Source organism: Cyprinodon variegatus, unplaced genomic scaffold (genome assembly GCF_000732505.1).
Source record: "Cyprinodon variegatus isolate N-32 unplaced genomic scaffold, C_variegatus-1.0 Scaffold75, whole genome shotgun sequence".
In the NCBI taxonomy this organism is placed as follows: Eukaryota; Metazoa; Chordata; class Actinopteri; order Cyprinodontiformes; family Cyprinodontidae; genus Cyprinodon; species Cyprinodon variegatus.
The window spans coordinates 463,204-481,673 of record NW_015150528.1 but is presented as its reverse complement, the minus strand read 5'-3'; the positions used below and the strand labels follow the sequence as shown (position 1 = coordinate 481,673).

Genomic DNA, 18,470 nt, shown 5'->3' with positions numbered 1-18,470 from the left:
AAGCTGCAAATGGTGGCACTGTCCCCTAACAGTGAAAGACATTCCTCTGCTGTTGTGTTTCCAGTGCAACGTTTGGAAGCAAACAGGCACTAAGAATATTATAGTATTTTTTATTTTTTTTTGACTGGTGAGACTGGTGGTGGTTACATCATAGATATCAATTTTGTTGAAGCAGCTAGTGTGAACATATAGATATTTAGTTCCTACAGGAGGTATTTGTGTGACCAACACATTCACATTTCCAACTTGTCTAAGATTGATATTTTTTTCCAAGATGCGCCTCTGCATGACAGGTTGTAGAAATTGTTTCACGTGACACGCACGGGGCCTGCAATGAAAATTTTAGCCTATAAAGGTATTGTTGGTACCTTTTGGATTGTATGTTAACTAAATACAAGTATTTGGTTAGGTTAGGGGTTACAGTTAGGGTAAGAGATGGATTAGTGGTAGCTTTATCAATTTCATGTTAAATTTAATGTTTTGTGAGTTTCTGCGACAATGCTTCAATAAATGACGAGAGAAGTATCTCCATCGTCTCAATGTTTTTATGCACAGTAGGCTTATCAAGAGTTTGACTGCCTTAGGGTGACTTTCAGTTCCTGCAGAAGGAACTGGTGTCACATAACAGATACATAGTTTCTACAGCACACAGGTCGAATTTAATGCCCACGGGTTAAATACGGCGTGTCGAGTCAATTTATCCAGCCTTCAGGGGTGAAAATAATCTTGTCATATAAAGAAGAGGTATACAGTCTCTTTAAAGTATATAAAGTGGCAAAAATGCATAATAATTTGAATGGAAACAAAAGTCTTATTTATAGAGCTGCAAGTTGCCCTTTTGGAGACCTGAAGATGGTGAAGTGCTCAGATATAAAAATGTGTTTGACAATAACAAATAAATCTAACAAAATGCTTATAAAACATGTAACTTTATGGTTTTTACATGAAAAGATGAAGAAATTAAAGGTTTAGCTAACTGGCAGCATTGAGAAAGAACAAGCTTCTTGCAACTGTGTCTCATGGATCAAGTGCTTGCAGAATTAAGCAGATTTTTTGCCAGGGTTATTGATCTCCATCCATCCTTCAATTAGATATTACCACCTTACCTGTCCTGCAAAAAAACAAAAGAGTCGCCCCTAGCTTTTTGCCGCTGCAAATACATTTTACATGGTGCCTTCAGGATGATGTGTTGTACCAGTTTTCTGTCAAACACAAGATTTTGGATTGAGTCCAAATTTCTTGTTTAGACTAGATTGGCATAACGACTAAAATTTGTCCTGGAAAACAACATTCCCTACATGACTGCTGGATCTTTGCAGCTCCTTCAGAGTCACATTTATATCAGTGTCTTGCAGTTTGTACTTTGCTTTTTTAAGGGCTTATCATGTATTGATATGCAATTAATATGCAATATGTTAAAAGCTTGGAATATTGTTTATCAACTAACTCTGTTTTAAATTTCTCCATAACACCATACCAGACCTGTCCATTTCATCAAGACAATTGACATACAGTATGCTTTTATTCAGGGGTAACCTAGTATAGCTTGTCTCAGATAAATCTGTTTGCTGTGAGTACTTTGTTTCCCCAGTGTGATGGCAGTGAAATGACAAGACTATATTTCTACCTCTATATTGAATAAGTATACAGTAACTGACATAATGTTGAACAGCTGACGGCCAAACAGTGATAAAACATGAAAATGATTTAATTAAAAAAATTGGGTCAGGTCTTTGTGGTTGTAGAGCAGAACAAAAAGGATTCTCAGACTCATCATATTCAGGCCACTGCCTATTATTCAACAGACTACAAAACATAAGGATGCATCACCCTCAGGCAGCCATTCAACTGTCTCCAATCACCACAGCGGCAGGCAAATTATAACTTTGTTATGCTGGATTCATTCTCGCGCTGCCAAAAGCGAGTCCTGGCCACAAAACACTTGAGACTTCTGCCCCCGAACATAGAGGACTTGTTTCACAAACGGGGGAAAACTGCGCAAGCAGTGAGCAGAATCCAAGACATGTATGTTATTTTCATAATTGGCAGTCCCTCTGAGGGTCTCTGATTGAGGCAGAGAGCTCACACATAAGAGCAAAGAGACACAAACCCTTAAATTTAATCCCGGCTTGTAATGACATGCAAACCTATCCTGTTTGAGCCAAGAGAGAACAGGTTCTACAAGGAGAATTAACTTAAGTGGGGAGATGAAAGCGAAGGAGGAGACGGAAGAGACAGGAGATGCAAGGCCTGTCTCAGCAACAGCATGCAGTACTCACCGTGGTAGCTGCTGAATAAATTCCTCAGAAGATGATACTTGGTGGTGTAATCCCCAGCCTCGGATAATGGAGCATCGTAATCTGAAAGATAATGCGCTATCAGAACAGCAGGTTTGGGAGCAAGAGAGAGGCACGGACGCCTTTTAGCGTGGCGGATTCTTTCTCTGCTCTCCCCTATAAAACATCTTAAGGCAGTAGCAGTAGCCTGAAACACATTCTGGGTTTATCTTGACAGAAAATAGAGCCTTTTGGAGGCTAAAAGGTAAAAGACACTCAGGGAGCAGTGGCACAAGCGGAAAGACTACTGAAGGTCAGGGGTAACAGTGTCTACTATTCTGAATAAGAAAAGAAGACAAGAGGACATTTGACCTGCTGTTCTGTCTTAATATTCTAGTAATAGACTCAGACAAACTTTGTCATTTTGTATACACAGCGTATACAAAACGAAATCTCATTTTGAACAGCTTTCAGACAGTAAATGAGCAGCAGCTAGGCAGGGAAATGTGTGCATTAGGTCAAAATATATAGCTCTAATGGAAAAAGGCTTCTGACAGTGTTCGAGAAACTCAATCAATTAAAGTTTAAGGTACCAAGGAGAGAATTCCAGCTAAAATTAAATAGAAATTAAACAGATTAAAAATTTCAAGTGTTGTTCAGTGAAGTAGTTATCAGTAATCAGTACCTTGACTGTATCCTCTATGGTGGAGGTCTTCAACAAGGGGTTTGCGACCCTTAGGGGGTCTATGGGGGTACTGCATGGGGGTTGCAAAAGTCTTGGTTGGTTAGACTTTTTTTTATATTCCCCCCTGAAATTTTTTCCACTACTTTAAATGTATTTAAATACACATTAACATGAATTCAACACACTGTAGTAAACAGATAAATGGAGGCGGAAGATGTCTTTCAGTCATCAATGCACACATTCAGCGACACACAGGAGCTCTTTCAAGCCGGGCACCGTTTCATTCGCAACACCTGTTCCATCAACCAGGAATCAGAATCAGAAATACATTAATATTCCCAGGGCCAAATTACTTTTGTTACATGACCCCATCTGTAATAGAGTGACTATAGGACCAGTTTGATATAACGCAATTTCATACAATATATATAATTAGGGGTCCCTGCTCTATCTTGCTATCAGTTTGGGGGTCCTTGTCCTGGAAAACATTGAAGACCCCTGATCTATGGGTTTACTGTAGCTGTGACTTCTGTAGTTGAATTCTACTGAGACAGCCTAGTGGTAGCAAGCTAACCAATATAACCACCAGCTTCTCTCTTCTCACTCTCTTTACTTTAATATGTGAAATTAAGCTAATTGCTACTTTCCCCCCATCCTGATCACACCCCCCTCTGTTCATACACATACTCGACCATGCCCCTCAGTGTCGCTTGGCACTGCCAACTTGTGTGGCTGTTTTAATACATCTCTTGGGGCAGAGTTATGCTTTTCCCTCTGGTTTAGTTACATGCTAAGCTCAGTTTTTATTAAATTGCCTTCTCTATTTTTGTGCACCCATAAGCTTACCGCCTGATTTGGGTATCACAGTATAAATAACGGTAACTTTTTTAAATGATTTAACATTTTTGATTGGGTTTATACAAGTAATCAAATATCTGAATAATTTTAAACTAACAGATACTTGAAATAAACTATTATTTATGAAACGCTCATTCTATTTTTTAGAATTTTTTATCCCTGTGAACACAATATTGTGTGATATCATCATGTCTCATGAGCTACTTTATTAATCTGAATTTTGTTTAGAGAATCAACTTGTGACTCTGGCCATTCATTATGAAACATATGTTGAAAATACACTTGAATACTTTTCAGACATTTTAAGAATATTACCTCTAGTAACACATATCACATATCCATGTAGGAGCTTAAAGCACCCTGTGTGCCTTTGAGATGAGAGCCTGGGTAGGATGTTAAGTTCAGAGAGAGTTTATCAAAGCAAAAGCACCTTTTGTCAAGAATGTTATATTTTTATTTCTTTAAATAAAAACTATTCAGGTTTGTTAAAATCACAACATTATCCAGAACAACTGTGACCAAATCTTTTAAACAGGGCGTAACCGCAGCATGTTCTGAGTAGCTGTAAACTCAGGCCATCTGGCAGACAGCATGAAAGAGGCGCAGCCCCACAAAGCTAATTTTTTACTTGAAACTAACTTCCAGGAAAGGTTATTGCTTAGAATTCCAGAGAGTGCAGTAACAGAAAACTAAAACTGCGTAGAATCTGAACAAATCACGTACCGTAGCTTGTCACCATGGGTTTAGGTGCTGGTATCCCAACAGCCAACGCACCATTCATGAAGCCAAAATTGGTCCCTCCATGAAACATATACAGGTTGATGGACATGTCAAGCTTCAGAATTTCTGTGACTACTGGGATCATGTCTGTCAGGAAGACAAAGAAACCAGGAAAAACATTTAAAACTGCATTCATGCAAAAATGCTGAAATACACACTGCAAAAATATATCAAAACCGAGCAAAAATATCTTAAATAAGTGTATTTACCCTTAATTTGAGCAGGTAAATAAGATCATCATGCAACAGACTGAGTATTTTTGTCCTTAAAATATGATAGTTTAATATGCAAATGAAATAAGGTGATGTTTTTTCTTTCACATTTTAAAAATAAATCATATTATTCCATTAGCTTACATACCTGCACAAATTTACAAAAAATGTACTTATTTCTAAAAAGAAATTGTATTTGCTTATATTTCAGTTTTTGCAGTTTTATCTTTAACAGCACCTGGTTTATATTCCGACTGGTCCAGTTTCACCGAAACATATCCATGCATTCTGTTACAGGTAAACGAAACTAATGAAGAGGAAGGGTTCATTTAAGCTGACACCATTACTTAAAGTATTCAAGAGAGAAGAACACAATTGGGCAATTAAGAGTTCAAATGGGACTTCAGAGGACAATCTGGACCATGTTTAATGATTTGAATCAAGAGTCATGGTCTTGGTGAATATCAATAGTTCAGGTCCCTCTGGCGGCTCCAGCTGCAGGATGTATAGCAGTCTGCAAAGCAGTGAACTATCAAGGATATGAATCCCCTCTGAATGTCATGCTATATATTTTTTTCTTGCTTTTCATTGCTGACACTTTCTGAAGGGCGAGGCTCTTTTTTCTGCTCTTTCCTGCTATTAATGCAAGGAAACAAGACAGAAAGCCCAAAGATTATTGGATATTTGAATCTGAATGGCTGCTGGCAATGACCGAAATATAAAACACACAAAATACAGTCTGGCTATATATACAGACAGGTTTATTTGGTGGAAGATTTTGTTTCTATTTATGTGCAGGTGAATTTAGTGAGTTCCTATCCATTCATTCGTTCATTCAAAATTGATGCTTTAATCTTCACCAAGGTGTTCAAAGATGAATATATATATAAAATAAATTTCCAAGACAGACTGTTAGCTTAAAATCTATAAGTATACATTATAGAAATGCTTAAGCAACATTTTTCCTACCAGTGATTTTACAACTGTAACAAGACTTTTGTTTATTGACCTGTCAAAATTCCTTTTGCTACAGCAATGCAAAACTGAACATATGTAAATGCGGTGATACATCTTGCAAATTACTTCCCTCCAGCACATCAATACAGAAAGAAAATTAATTGCACAATTCTACCAAAGACAGTATCTTCACAAAAATTTGTGTTTCCTAATTGGTTAAATTACTAAGTTCATATTGTGTATTTTTGGTCATACTAATCAGTGAATTTGCTTTACACTGCAGAACCTAGTTTCACTCACAACACATTCGTACACCAGTAGAATCTACAAATAACCAACTAATTTGAAATAAATTTTTAGCAATATCCCGAACCGGAGGGATACATCGATTCACAAGATAGAATCAAGATAGATAGAAGCAAAAGAGCTTGATGCTAATTATAAAAATAGGAATAAAGTTTGATCCTTATTTCTAGTTTAGAATATATACAAGTTCCAATGAGTCCTAAAACAAACAAAACAGATTCTGAAACCAAAAATGAACAATAAATTGCCCAATAAAAATAGTCTGACTTAGAGATTAATCATAAGACAAAAAAGTGAGGTTTCATTAGAGTATCAAAAATATGTTATGAACATAAAAGTTTAAACATTTTAAAATGAATAAAATGAGACATAATAATGTGCATCAGCAGAATCAGGAGATAGTTGTTTCTGCTAAAAATAACCTATACACAAAATCCCACAATCCTGACCTAGATTTTTTCACCTGCATAAATCCAAACCCTTTAAATGAAAGCAAACTTGCATGGTGCTCATTTTCTGCAGAGAATAATGTAGCAGAGAGAGGTGTGAGTTTCAGATAGCATACATAAGGTGGATGAGTGGATTCTTCATCATTAATCATTGACTAACATCGGTTATAGATACTAACAGCAGATCAATTCTTCGCTGACTGCCCTAAAAAAAAAAAAATCTATCCTTCCCCCCGCCCATCCCCACCCCCATTTTTTTAATAGTATTTGCCAGCTTGAATGCTATTTTTCTGCTTACAATCTGATGTCAGAAAACACAGCAAGAAGGCCATCAAAAAGCTTTAATGCAGCAGTCTTACACAGATGTGTGTTATCTCCAGGTAATTTGAGTCTTACGTTTATCTCGGGAGAAATCAGATTAGTAATCCACATCTTTCTGTAACCTGAGGCATAACTATTACATGACTGATGTTTATTTTACTTTTCAAAAGAAGAACAACAGGAAATCCTGTTATTTATGTAAGGCAGATGGGTGTTGTTTTAAGAAATATGAAACAGCTAGAAGATAATATCTACATGCATAAACTTTCCCATATCAGCAGTGGAAACAATAATAAGGCTGACAAAAGTTTATTTTGCCAGCATTCACAGGTAGGATGGTTAGGGAGATAAATCATTCTCTTATGTTATACAAATGCTTCATTATTTTCATTGTAAGTTTTACATTTTTAAGGCATTTTAAACATTGTTAAAAGCATTTTTTCGATTAATATTCGGATATGCAAAGGTTTCTCAAGAACTATTTTTTAAAATATAACACTAGGTTAAACTAAAACTTTACACTTGACCATTTCTAGATAAGAGCATACTGACAGACGAAAAGGATTTTTTTTTATCTTAAATGCAAAATGATTATATAATTTCTTATAATCTTGGTATAATTAGTGCCCTAAGTGGGTCACTCTGTCAGCTCAAGGCCTCTTTTAGAGTCTCCATACTCCAATTAACAATGAATCAATTACTAAATTTGTTGATGATTACTTCAATAATTGATTAATCATGATTAATGTAATTAATAATTTCAGCTGTAATATATATACTGTAATACATTACATTTAGCTCTAATCCATAGATAAAAAGATAGATAGACAGACAGACAGACAGACAGACAGACAGACAGACAGACATAGATATAGGACATCATCCATTTAATAACTTCTACTAGCTTTAACTTCTTGCCTTGAAGTCTTAAAACATTGCTTTGATATTGGATGTGATGTATTCAATAAAATGCACAATTACCTCTCAAAATAAAAAAACATTCTATATAAATCTATATAGTAACATTTAACTCTGTTCATTTATATAGAAATCAATCTATGGCAAAGACCATGTCATTTTAAACAAAGAGGCTTTTTTTTTCATCTTCCACACATTGTGGACTAAACATATATTTACCTAAAAGTCACAGAACCTGTCTGCTTCCTGATTAATAAAAGTGCTGGATATTTCCTAGCTGTTTACATGCGGCATCTTTATACTAATATAGAACAGATACATGTGGAACTTTCAGGCATCTTCTGGAAATTGACTACAAAGACCAACAAGATTTATCAGCATCTTTACTTCATTTTGTGGTATTTTGGCTGATTTATTTTCACTTTTCTGTGATGTCACAATACATTTGCACTGTTGCCTCAAAAATCCATGTCATATCTCTCTGGGCTTCCACGTTTTTTAAGGGATAATTATGTTAGTGTATGTCAGCTTATTAATCTAAAGAACGATTATTCTGGCATTTACCAACAAAACATTTTGATCATCCTCTAACAGATATTTAAAAGTTTACTCTGATTTAATGCGTTTAGGAAATATTTTAAAGTAACTGTAGCAAATAGAAAATAGGTAACAGTGGATCCCACATCAATTTTCCTTATGGAAGAATTTCAGGGTCTGCATATTACTGATTTTTTTTTTTTTCCCAATCCATTTCTAGGTGCACAGATTATTTTATTCACTTTGAAAAGGATTCTCTAAAGTCTCTCTTTCTCCTGAGGCACAGAGCCTCTATCTTAACCTAAAAACTGTCTCTTTTAACTGCACTTTTTGCACCAGCATGGAGCACAAAGAAAACTGTCTTGCCCTGTCTCAAATTAGCTGAATCTATCGACCCTCAGTACTGAGAGGAACAGCTTCACTCTTAACAAAGAATCCATCTCCAGAAAGCCTGCCTCGCTCTCTGGTGAATACCTCTTTTAGCAGCTCTGAGAGTCACGTATCACGTGTTAATTATTTCAGTGGGGATAAAATAAGGCTTACCCTCAGCAGTGAACACATGATGAAGCCCACCCCAGAGATCGAACCAGCCAGACCAGTACTCCATAACCATCTTAGGTTTCTGAGGCTAGAGAAAACAAAATGGATTAGAGCTTAAAAAAAAGAAAAGGTAAAGGTTTGTAAAGCAACATAGTGAGCAAAGCAACATGACCTTTTCCTTTCAGTGTAACAGTCTGTGCTGAAGGAACTGATGCAACCTTTAAGCAAATTGCCTTGATGTATTCATCCGTGTTTCCAAATTTTGTTTTGAATAAAGGCAACACCGGAAGAAATTATTTCTTAATTATGGAGATAAACCGTGGAATAAGTGACAATTTCTAAATATGTTATGTATGTAAAAAGACAACCAGCAATAACTGCAATACTGGCATCATTCAGACTGAAATAAAGGAAACAGTAACTTTCAATGGGATCCTCCGGGATCCAATTTAGGAATGACAATTAATTAAACCTGCTTAAAAAATACAGTTTGTGCCAAAATAACTTACTTGAATTTCATCCAGATACTTGATCTCATTTATGTCCAACTTTTGGAAGTTGATTGTTTCCAGTGCTTACAAGAAAAAACAAACAATAAGAAGAACTATTAGCAGGTCCATATGTTCTTTTTACTCTTCATATTAAAACAACACCAATTCAATTAAAAAACCTAGAAAAGTTTTATAGTTAAATGTCTACATTACTTTATTTATGTATATGAGGAGATATCTCTATAAAGAAACCAGGTTTATTTGTTCCAGATTCAGGGTTAATTTAAAGATTTATTTGGATTTTTGGGGAATTTAAGCTGGTCAGAGCTCATCTGGATGAATCTAAACTAAAAATTTTAATAAAACACAAAACTATAGACTACGAGACATTAAAAAACAATGTATTTGCATTAAAAAAGAAAATACAAGTTTCCATGTTTTCAAAACATTAGAATCCATCTTTATGTCAAAGCAAAAATCATTTAGATATTAAAACAAGACTTGTTACTAAGCAGCAGAAGGCAGGTATGTAGAGGGCTGGTTCTGGGTGTGTCTGTGGATGGTTGTGCAGTCATGAAAGAAACACATTTGATCTTCTCCTTTATGTGGAGAAGTTTGACTCTGTTAGTACCAGAGTTGGTTTTCTTAGGCAGCTTTAGTTGAACAGCCATTCATGTGTGTACATTTTTTTTCGAACATCAAACTTTTTTTAGGACGCTGTTTAAGTCAAATTAATAATAGCCACATTTATACACCTTTCAAAACCTAATGATTAAGAATACATCTTTATCCAATAAAACTGTTGAAACTAACACAAAACTAGAGACAGGACACCTGCTGTTCTGCATCACTGCTTTGATTCCCCATCAGGTCTTGCATAGGTTTTGCTGACAAGTATGCTGCTGTTAGTGTTTTTTTTTTCCTTTTTTATTTATTTATTAATAGAATTCAAACAGATGTTTTTTAACAAATTAAACACATTCATGCAGAATTCATAACCCATCCCTAAACATCTGGTTCTTTGCTCTCCCCAGCAAAAGTTCCTGTAATTTGCATTTGTTAGGTAGAGCAAGTTGGGATAATGAAAGCAAACTTTCTTCCATTTAATGTATTCCAAACATTGCCATTTTCAGGGGGGAAAAGAGAGACATTTAACAGAAAACGCTTCAGACAAACAATGCAGCAACTTGCTTCCACCTTAAGACTTTAATTCAGCTTTGAATAGATATAATGTAATAAACTGTAAATAATAAGATGGTGGGTTATTGGTTGATGACATCATTGTGTAGTTGAATGACCTTTAGAGCCAGTCACAGAATAAAGGTGTAATAAAAATATTGTTTTTGTGCATTAAACTTTTGATTCATCAAAATACTTTGCAACAGTTAAACAATGAGAACAAAGTTGTTTTGTTTTTTTTGTAAGTTAGTGAGAACATGATGGTTTATAAAGATTTTAATCTACTGACACTAGCTTATGTTTAGAAAAAAATGTCTTATCTAAATTGAACAACCTTTTGGGCTATTTTGTCTTGCATTCCAGTTCTCCTTCTACTGGACATGCAAAAAGAGCAACTTTCCGGTACAAAACACAGTCCTCTGCTGAGGAATTAGTTCTGAACCGCTGTGTGACTCAGTCCAGCCCATGGAGCAGACCTTTTGCCCCTCTCCATGAAAACACAACACAAACCACCACCCTGTGTGTGTGTGTGTGTGTGCGCATGTGTGGGTGCAGTACTGTTGGTCTGTCAGCCCATCTGACAATACCTCCTTTCACTCCTCCGAGCTTCAGCCCGTCTTTGTTGTCAGAGGTCAGCAGCAGCTCTGTGATACCCCTCGACAATAACGCCTAAAGAGAGGGAGGATAAAAGAGACGGCCAAAACAAGCAGTTGAGCTGTTTCCTCAACACAGTTGAAATTGTTCTAAATGTTCCGATTTATTTTCACTGTGTTCCCCACCTCCTGTACGAAAGGCATGTACTTGTCATCTGTGGCGTAGGAGCCATATTCGTTCTCAACTTGAACTGCTATGATTGGGCCACCCTGAGAGTACTGCACATTAATTAGGCAAATAAAACACAAGACATTAGAGGATTTGATCCAGTTAGACTCTAATAACACAAAGAAAATGTTTTTTTAGTTACACTAAACCAAAGAAAAATAAGAGCAGAACAATCTAACTCATATCAACTGACACAAAATAATTGCAATTATATAATATAATAATTTTATCACATATTGCTCTATATTTACATACAGATATTCTAGAGGGCATCAAACAGGAAAGTAAATGTCAGTAGTTTATACATTTGCTCCTTCAACACCACAGTAATAAATATAGAAAAAGATTAAGTGTTGCATCATATCCCTTTTATTGGCCTGTGTCCTGTTTTCCGTTTAGATCTTGATAGATGGGTACAGAGTCTCATTGGCCATTTTCAGACGCAGCAAACAAAACACTGTAATTTCCTCTGCATACTTTCCTGAGCTGCCTCCTGTGCATCCAATAAAGCCAACATTCTGATTTCCGATTGCTGGAGAACAATAAAGCCATGTTTGAAATAGCAACTCAGGGGGAAAGTCTCAACTTGAGTTAGCAGACATTCAAAAAAGGTTACTTATAGGGAAAATGTTAAATGGGACCTAAAAAACTGACATACAAATTGTTAGAGATGTTTTTCTTTTTTTCGTAAGAGTAGTTATTTGTTACCAATATGTGTAATTTTTTTTTTAATCGCCAGATCCTATTTTGCTACGTTCTTTTAGCCTTCATATAATATCTGTTAAAAAGTAGAATACATATTTGTTTCCTATTTAAACAGAATAGAATGTCATTTAATCCTTAATAAATAATTTAAATAGCCAATATTCTCAAAGTAATGACAAAAACATACATTTTATGTATGTTTATAGATCAGAAAGTGAAAGAATATGCAGTAAAAATAAGGCTGGAGCTTTATGAACCAAACAGGCCTCAGTATGTGTCAGAACTGAGAAAACTCTCAAATAAATTGCATGAAATGTGCAGTTAATGCACAATTTTTCTGGGTGATATAAACTACATGACTTGTGCTACACAGGCTCTCATAACAAACATTGGAATAAAAAAAATGATTTGGTCGATGCACAAAATGGTAGCAGCTTGGGATTTGACACCAACAACTGTAGTGCTAGTAGAAAAGTATAATTTGTTACTTTCATTTTTTTCTCGCTGGATAGAAAAAAGAGAGATTTGGATGCAGCAATAATACTAGAGTCCAATTAAGTGTGGAGGGTGAGGTTAATGAGGGAAAACTTTCAGTCAGAAAGAAAACATTCCACCAGTCAGAGCCCTGAAATGCTAAAATCACACATAACTTCAATGTGACTGTCGTTCCCAGGTCATCTGAAGCATGAAGTTCTAAAACTGATATTTGTCTCACTTTCTGAAGGCACTAGCCGTGCTGTAGAGCTTACACTTCACTGTACAGCACACAAACAGGAACAAGTTGAGGTTTGATCTCAGCTTAGAAAGTTTTCCTTGCTACACATTTATACTTTTGCCAACATGACCGACTTCCTGCTAAAATGACCTAAAACAATATTTATAACACTTCTTTTTTATTGGGTTTTTCCAAGTAAAATGACCAGATCAGATTATTAAACTACAGCTTAAACAAATCTAACAAGCATCAAAGATGGAGTTATATGTATCCTATTTTTTATTCATACGTTTATTAAGTACGATTTTTGTCCTTATTAATAAAATATAGTTGCATCATAGTTATTAAGTTACTTTGTCAGAATACACCTAATAGTCTGTGGTGGAAGGCCAGCGTGTCCAGAGTCCTCGACATCAGAGCCCCTCTAAGATCCTACAAGACATAGAAAATCTATAAAAGAATGAATAAATACAGCGTACCTGATATGGAGTTATTTTTTTTATTAGTTTATCGAAAAAGGAGTTGACTGCATCTGTGAATCCTGAGTAGGTCGTTCTCAGCTTCATGTTGGGATCTCGTAGCAACCAGCTGTAAAATCAAATCATGACAAATAAGTGCTGGTCATGCTGTGAACTTTTCTTTGGGTTTCTAACAAAATAAATGGCACCTTGTTAGGAGGTCATTCCTCATGGTGAGTCTTTCCAAACATATTATATTAATGATCATCCGCTAAGCAGAAACTAAACCTATTATTCCAATAGCAGTCCAAGTCTTTTCAGCCAACAGTTACCCAATTATCGGTGTGAGCTTATTTTGATTACAGAAATAAATGAATTCATCCTTTAAGCGATAAGGCCTTCCAGATTTAATTATTGGCTGCTCAGATAACTCTCTAAAAGTCATCAGTGGCTTTCAGCAAAGTAATGGAAGTGCTTTATTGAAATTGTGTGTATTTTATTGTCTTCTGTGCCTGATTAATTCAAAACATGCTCAAGTGTTACTGTATGCGGTTCTCAGTCACTGAGAAAATAAAAAGTTAACTTCTAACACATATTCTAAAATGCAATCTTAAAAGTTCTCTTGAATTTTTAGCTGATAACTGGCTCATTTAAATAATCAGTTTCAGGTCAAATATCATATTAAATTATGTTACTAATCCTTTAAAGTATATAAATTATGGGGCTGGGTTTTTGCGTGTGTTTTTACCTAGGCAGACCCCCCAGATCCCATTCAGCGCAGATGTACGGCCCGGGACGTATAATTACCCAGAGGCCCAAGCTTGCTGCAAGGCGAATGTAAGCTCTACGAAGAGAGGAAAAATATATTTTTAAAAATCATTTCAAAATTCAATAACATATTAAAGTGGATCATAGTTCTCAAATTGAGATGAAGTTCATGTTTAACAACAAATCATTTCTAAAATTCATCCCCCTAATTCTCTAATCAAATACTGATCGCAGACATTTGTTTTTTATTATTGCCTCGGTGGAAATCAACCTGTGTCATTGATCAATGTCAAAATTAGAGACTAAAACACACAGCAAACAGAATGGAAAAACTGCTTTTTTAACAGTAACAATGCAAATGTCAGATAGGGGCTTTTCCTATGCAATAGCGCCCTCTGCAGGACACTGGGTTTACTTCATTTAAACCTATACTGTATCTGACTTTGCTTTAGCAGTTCTTACTCCAGATCCAGCTCATCCTTAAAGTCAAACACCCCTCGCTCTGGCTCATGCAGGTTCCATGGCACATAGCTGAAAAAAGGCATAAAGAATAATCATGTTAGTGCTTTTAATATTTCATTCATTTTAACAATTATAAATATCTTGTTTTTTTATTTTGTATTCCCTTAAACTGTTCTTTACAGAAGTACAACTCTTGAGACTCTAATCTGTTGGCCTTAACATAGTCAGATAAAAACCATGCTGTGTTTTATTATCTGTCTCGCTCTCTTGACCTTTGCTCCTTGACATGTTTTACACCATGGCTGGGTTACACGGAGCGCTCACGTTGTCAGAGTGTTGATGCCGCAGGCCTTCATCTTAAGCAGTCGGTCCTCCCAATAGGCTCTAGGAACGCGAAAGTAATGGACAGAGCCTCCCAGGATGCGGAAAGGTTTTTTCTCCAAAGTGAACTGTGGGGAGTTTGCTCTTAGGCCCTCTACACGCTTCATTCTTGCTTTTGGTGGATGGTTTCTGAGGAGAAAAGGCAAATGCAAAATTATTTCGAAGGTATATGAAATACATACATCATATATGAAGCATATTTTCAATTCACCTGCGTAGATATCTCTTCAGGGTATCACCAAGATAAAATGTTTGTATGTGCTTGTGTTATCTTGGGTTTTATTATAGTTTTTTTTTTTTTCTATCAATCAGTAAAGGAAGGCCACGCCTATTTGGTGATGTAAGGTCAGCAGGCAATCAATTCATGTAGGAATCAGTATCCACACATTTATTAGTTTTTTATTCTACTTTTCTTAACTTATGCAATAAGTTGTGGCCAAATACTGAATGGGGCAATAAGCAGATAATTTATTAATTTCCTAATTAATTTTTCCCAACTTAATCCTTTGAACGTATTCAATTTCACATACTTCATTGATATATTTTAAAGATGAATATTTATCTATGATATAGCTGAAATGTTAACACTTAGTCACTGCTTAACTGGAAGCATGACTGGATATTATCATCTGTATGTTTAAACTGGTTCTTGAAGTGGCTCAGACAAACTTTATTGTCATTTTGTATGCACTCTGTGCATGAAGAACGATGATGCAAAAAAAGGGCCATAATGTTCATTAAGTGGCTGTGCTGTTTGAATTTTACATTTTAAACAATTGTGTTTAAACACTGTATCTTTTATTGCAGCGGAGCAAAGTCAATGTCCACCATACTTAGAGGTCAACACAACTGGATTTGATCAAGTCAAATAAAAAATAAAAAATACATTGAATTTTCTATTCATAAACCTTCATATCTAATTTAGATGTAGTTTGTTACTTTATGAATGTAGCTATGGATTAAGACTGAGATAAATTGCTAATATCAGTAAATATACGCCACTGGCCAAAAGATTTAAAACTGAAATAATAACAGTATTTTTTTGCTTTAAAAACAAAAGATCAATAGTATTATTGTAGAAATGAACGATTTATCGGCCTGCTGATCAATCTGCCTCGATTCTCTTAATTTTGGGAGGTAGATGATCAGCAGATAGTTAATGTAAAACTGATCTTTTCCACTGATTTTATCTACCTCTGCAAAAACCAGGAAATCATCCTCTGTCAAGCATCTAAACTTTGATTTATATTTGAGAGCGGTAGTTTTTATTGTCTCGTGGATACTGATTAATGTATTTTAGTAGGATAAGATAGAAGTATTAAACAGCTGACTGTGTCAGTTATAAAAGAATCTGGATCAGCATGTCAGGCTTTTTATCTATACCTCATGACAACCATTCGTGGCCCACTGAGCAAAAATTGGTTGAATTGACATTGAAAAGACGGCATAATTTATGTCCAAACAACACCTACATTTGGTTTTAAAAGTCAAAGGTGAAAAACCTCAATTTTCAGGTCATTAAAAAGACGTGGAAAACTGTGTTTTCAAAGTTTGTTATAGGACAGAAGTGGGACAAAACCAGACAAACCAAGCACAGCCCAAATTCAACAATTTTTGGACTAAATCAAGACTATGACGGACCGACCAGATTAGCCAAAAAACCCTAAATAACATCTGGTGTTTTGGGGGGAAAGGTGTTGCACACTTAGCTTCAGATGCACTGAGGTATGATCACCATTTTATGGCAACTGCAGTCAAGTGATCAAGCCTAACATGACCATTCTGATTTTGGACAATATGAATGATTTCTTTTTAACAGTTTTTATAGGATCTCGATACACCTTGGGAGTTTCAATCTTGTTTTATTAAGATGTAAATGTTTTTACTAGTTTATGTGAGAGCTTTTCACTAGTGTTTTTGTGAGGTTTTCAGTAGGTTATATAAGAGATAAATGTTTTCACTATAGTTTATGCAAGAGCTTTTCACTAGTGTTTTACACATGTTTTTCAGTATATTATATGGAAGAGTTTAATAAGAATTTAATATCTGTATATGCAAGGTAAGTCTGATTTATGTCTCTGGGGGCACCTCATACTTAAGAGTCACAATTGACTCTTTGGTTCTTTGTCTCACTAAATATATCAAACCATGAGCTGATTCTGGTTTTTTTTTTATGCTTTTACTCTGTGCCCAAATGTAAAAGCACTGGGCCCACCCTGGCCCCTCTAGTATATTTAGTCTAGAACACCAACTGACACACACACACACACACACTGTCCTTTAGGATGTGTCAATAGAGATTGTGTCTATATATTGTTTGAAAACCCTTTGATGTGATAAGATATAAGACATTTTATTAATATGCATTGTAAAACAAATTTTGAGTTTTATTTAACTGTTGCCTTGGAAATCCTTCTTGATCAGGGTTTTTAGTCTCTAAAGTTTTGGCCCAAAAACAGTATTGGATTATGCTGGTCATTTTATTTCATCAGTTTATGGCTTTTATAGTAGGCTTTTAAAGCAATGTAGATCTGATAAATAAAAATAATAATAAAACAATCAAAAGCACTTAAAAATTTTTTGTTTGTTTGTTTGTTTTTGCATTCAACTTCACTAAAACGTTTTAACACATTTTAAAAGTCTACAGCGCGGCATCGGTTCATTTTAAACTACTTTATTGGTTCATAAAATAGATAAAAACAACATTCAAAGATTACCCTGCTGGAAAACCAGCAAATATGATTAAAAGCTCTGACCAATCTTAATCAATCCTGATTATGGTGTCGTTTCATACGTTTGCATTCATTTTTAAGTGGATATTCCTGTTTTGGTTTCATGTCATTGAAACCTGGATTATGGCGCAGCATAGAGGCGCACGTGGCGCAGACTGCTGACAGGGGGGCGGGCCCTGTCACAAACTCACGCTTCCTTTCAAATGTAAACTAAAGAAACCAGCCTTCCTTACCTCGTAAAATGATAAGCGGTTATCGCCACAACAGCGATGCAAAGCAGGAGAAAATATCGTTGCTTTAAGGACAGACGGACACCTAAAAGCGGAGACTTTTCCATGGACCAAAAACAGTGGATTACTGTTTCCTGGGACGTTCAGCAGAGCGCCTATCTGATCACAGTCCTCTCCACAAAACAAAACAAACAGAAAAAAAAAAAAAGAAAAAGCAACGAGTCACACAGCGTCATAAGACGCTGCACGTTAAACTCTTAATAAAGAGCCCATACCTGTCCATTTTAGGTGAAAAGTAACGTCTGGATATCCGAGCAGTCATCAAGCACTGTGAATGATTTACCTAAAGGGAAGGAGGCTGAGGAAGTAACAGCGCTACGTGACCAGAGCCACCGGTTCTCTGCTTAGGAAGCGTCACTAAATCATCCTGCTGTTAAAAAACGAATACCATTGTTTAATAATAAATAAATAAGAAATAATGTATGCAATTAAGTAAATAAATACATAAATAAACAAGAATCTATAAGGAAACACCATCATCTTCGGCTAGAATAATATTTTTCTTTTTTAGGAATTAAATCATCTATATTTCTGTAAGATTTATCAGCCCTAATCTGTGGATTTCATTTCAGAAACCGTGGAGGAAGAGTGGTTCCACAGATCCACCAACATCTTGATAAAGGTGAAT

General features: G+C 35.6%; 1 protein-coding gene across 1 annotated transcript in view; it reads right to left on the bottom strand.

Annotated features, from left to right (window-relative positions):
- LOC107083446 (beta-galactosidase-1-like protein 2) overlaps positions 1-18,081 on the bottom strand; it is a 40,983-nt gene extending 22,902 nt beyond the window's left edge. Inside the window, exons 1-11 of the mRNA XM_015372687.1 lie at positions 17,786-18,081; positions 14,764-14,949; positions 14,440-14,508; positions 13,958-14,053; positions 13,231-13,339; positions 11,289-11,381; positions 11,097-11,178; positions 9,349-9,413; positions 8,843-8,927; positions 4,543-4,686; positions 2,280-2,360 (exon numbers count right to left, since the gene is read on the bottom strand). Of these exons, the coding sequence (XP_015228173.1) occupies positions 2,280-2,360; positions 4,543-4,686; positions 8,843-8,927; positions 9,349-9,413; positions 11,097-11,178; positions 11,289-11,381; positions 13,231-13,339; positions 13,958-14,053; positions 14,440-14,508; positions 14,764-14,949; positions 17,786-17,889 (1,114 nt within the window). The 5' untranslated portion in view covers positions 17,890-18,081. The remainder of the gene's footprint in view (positions 1-2,279; positions 2,361-4,542; positions 4,687-8,842; positions 8,928-9,348; positions 9,414-11,096; positions 11,179-11,288; positions 11,382-13,230; positions 13,340-13,957; positions 14,054-14,439; positions 14,509-14,763; positions 14,950-17,785) is intronic.
- Between the last annotated feature and the right edge of the window lie 389 nt (positions 18,082-18,470).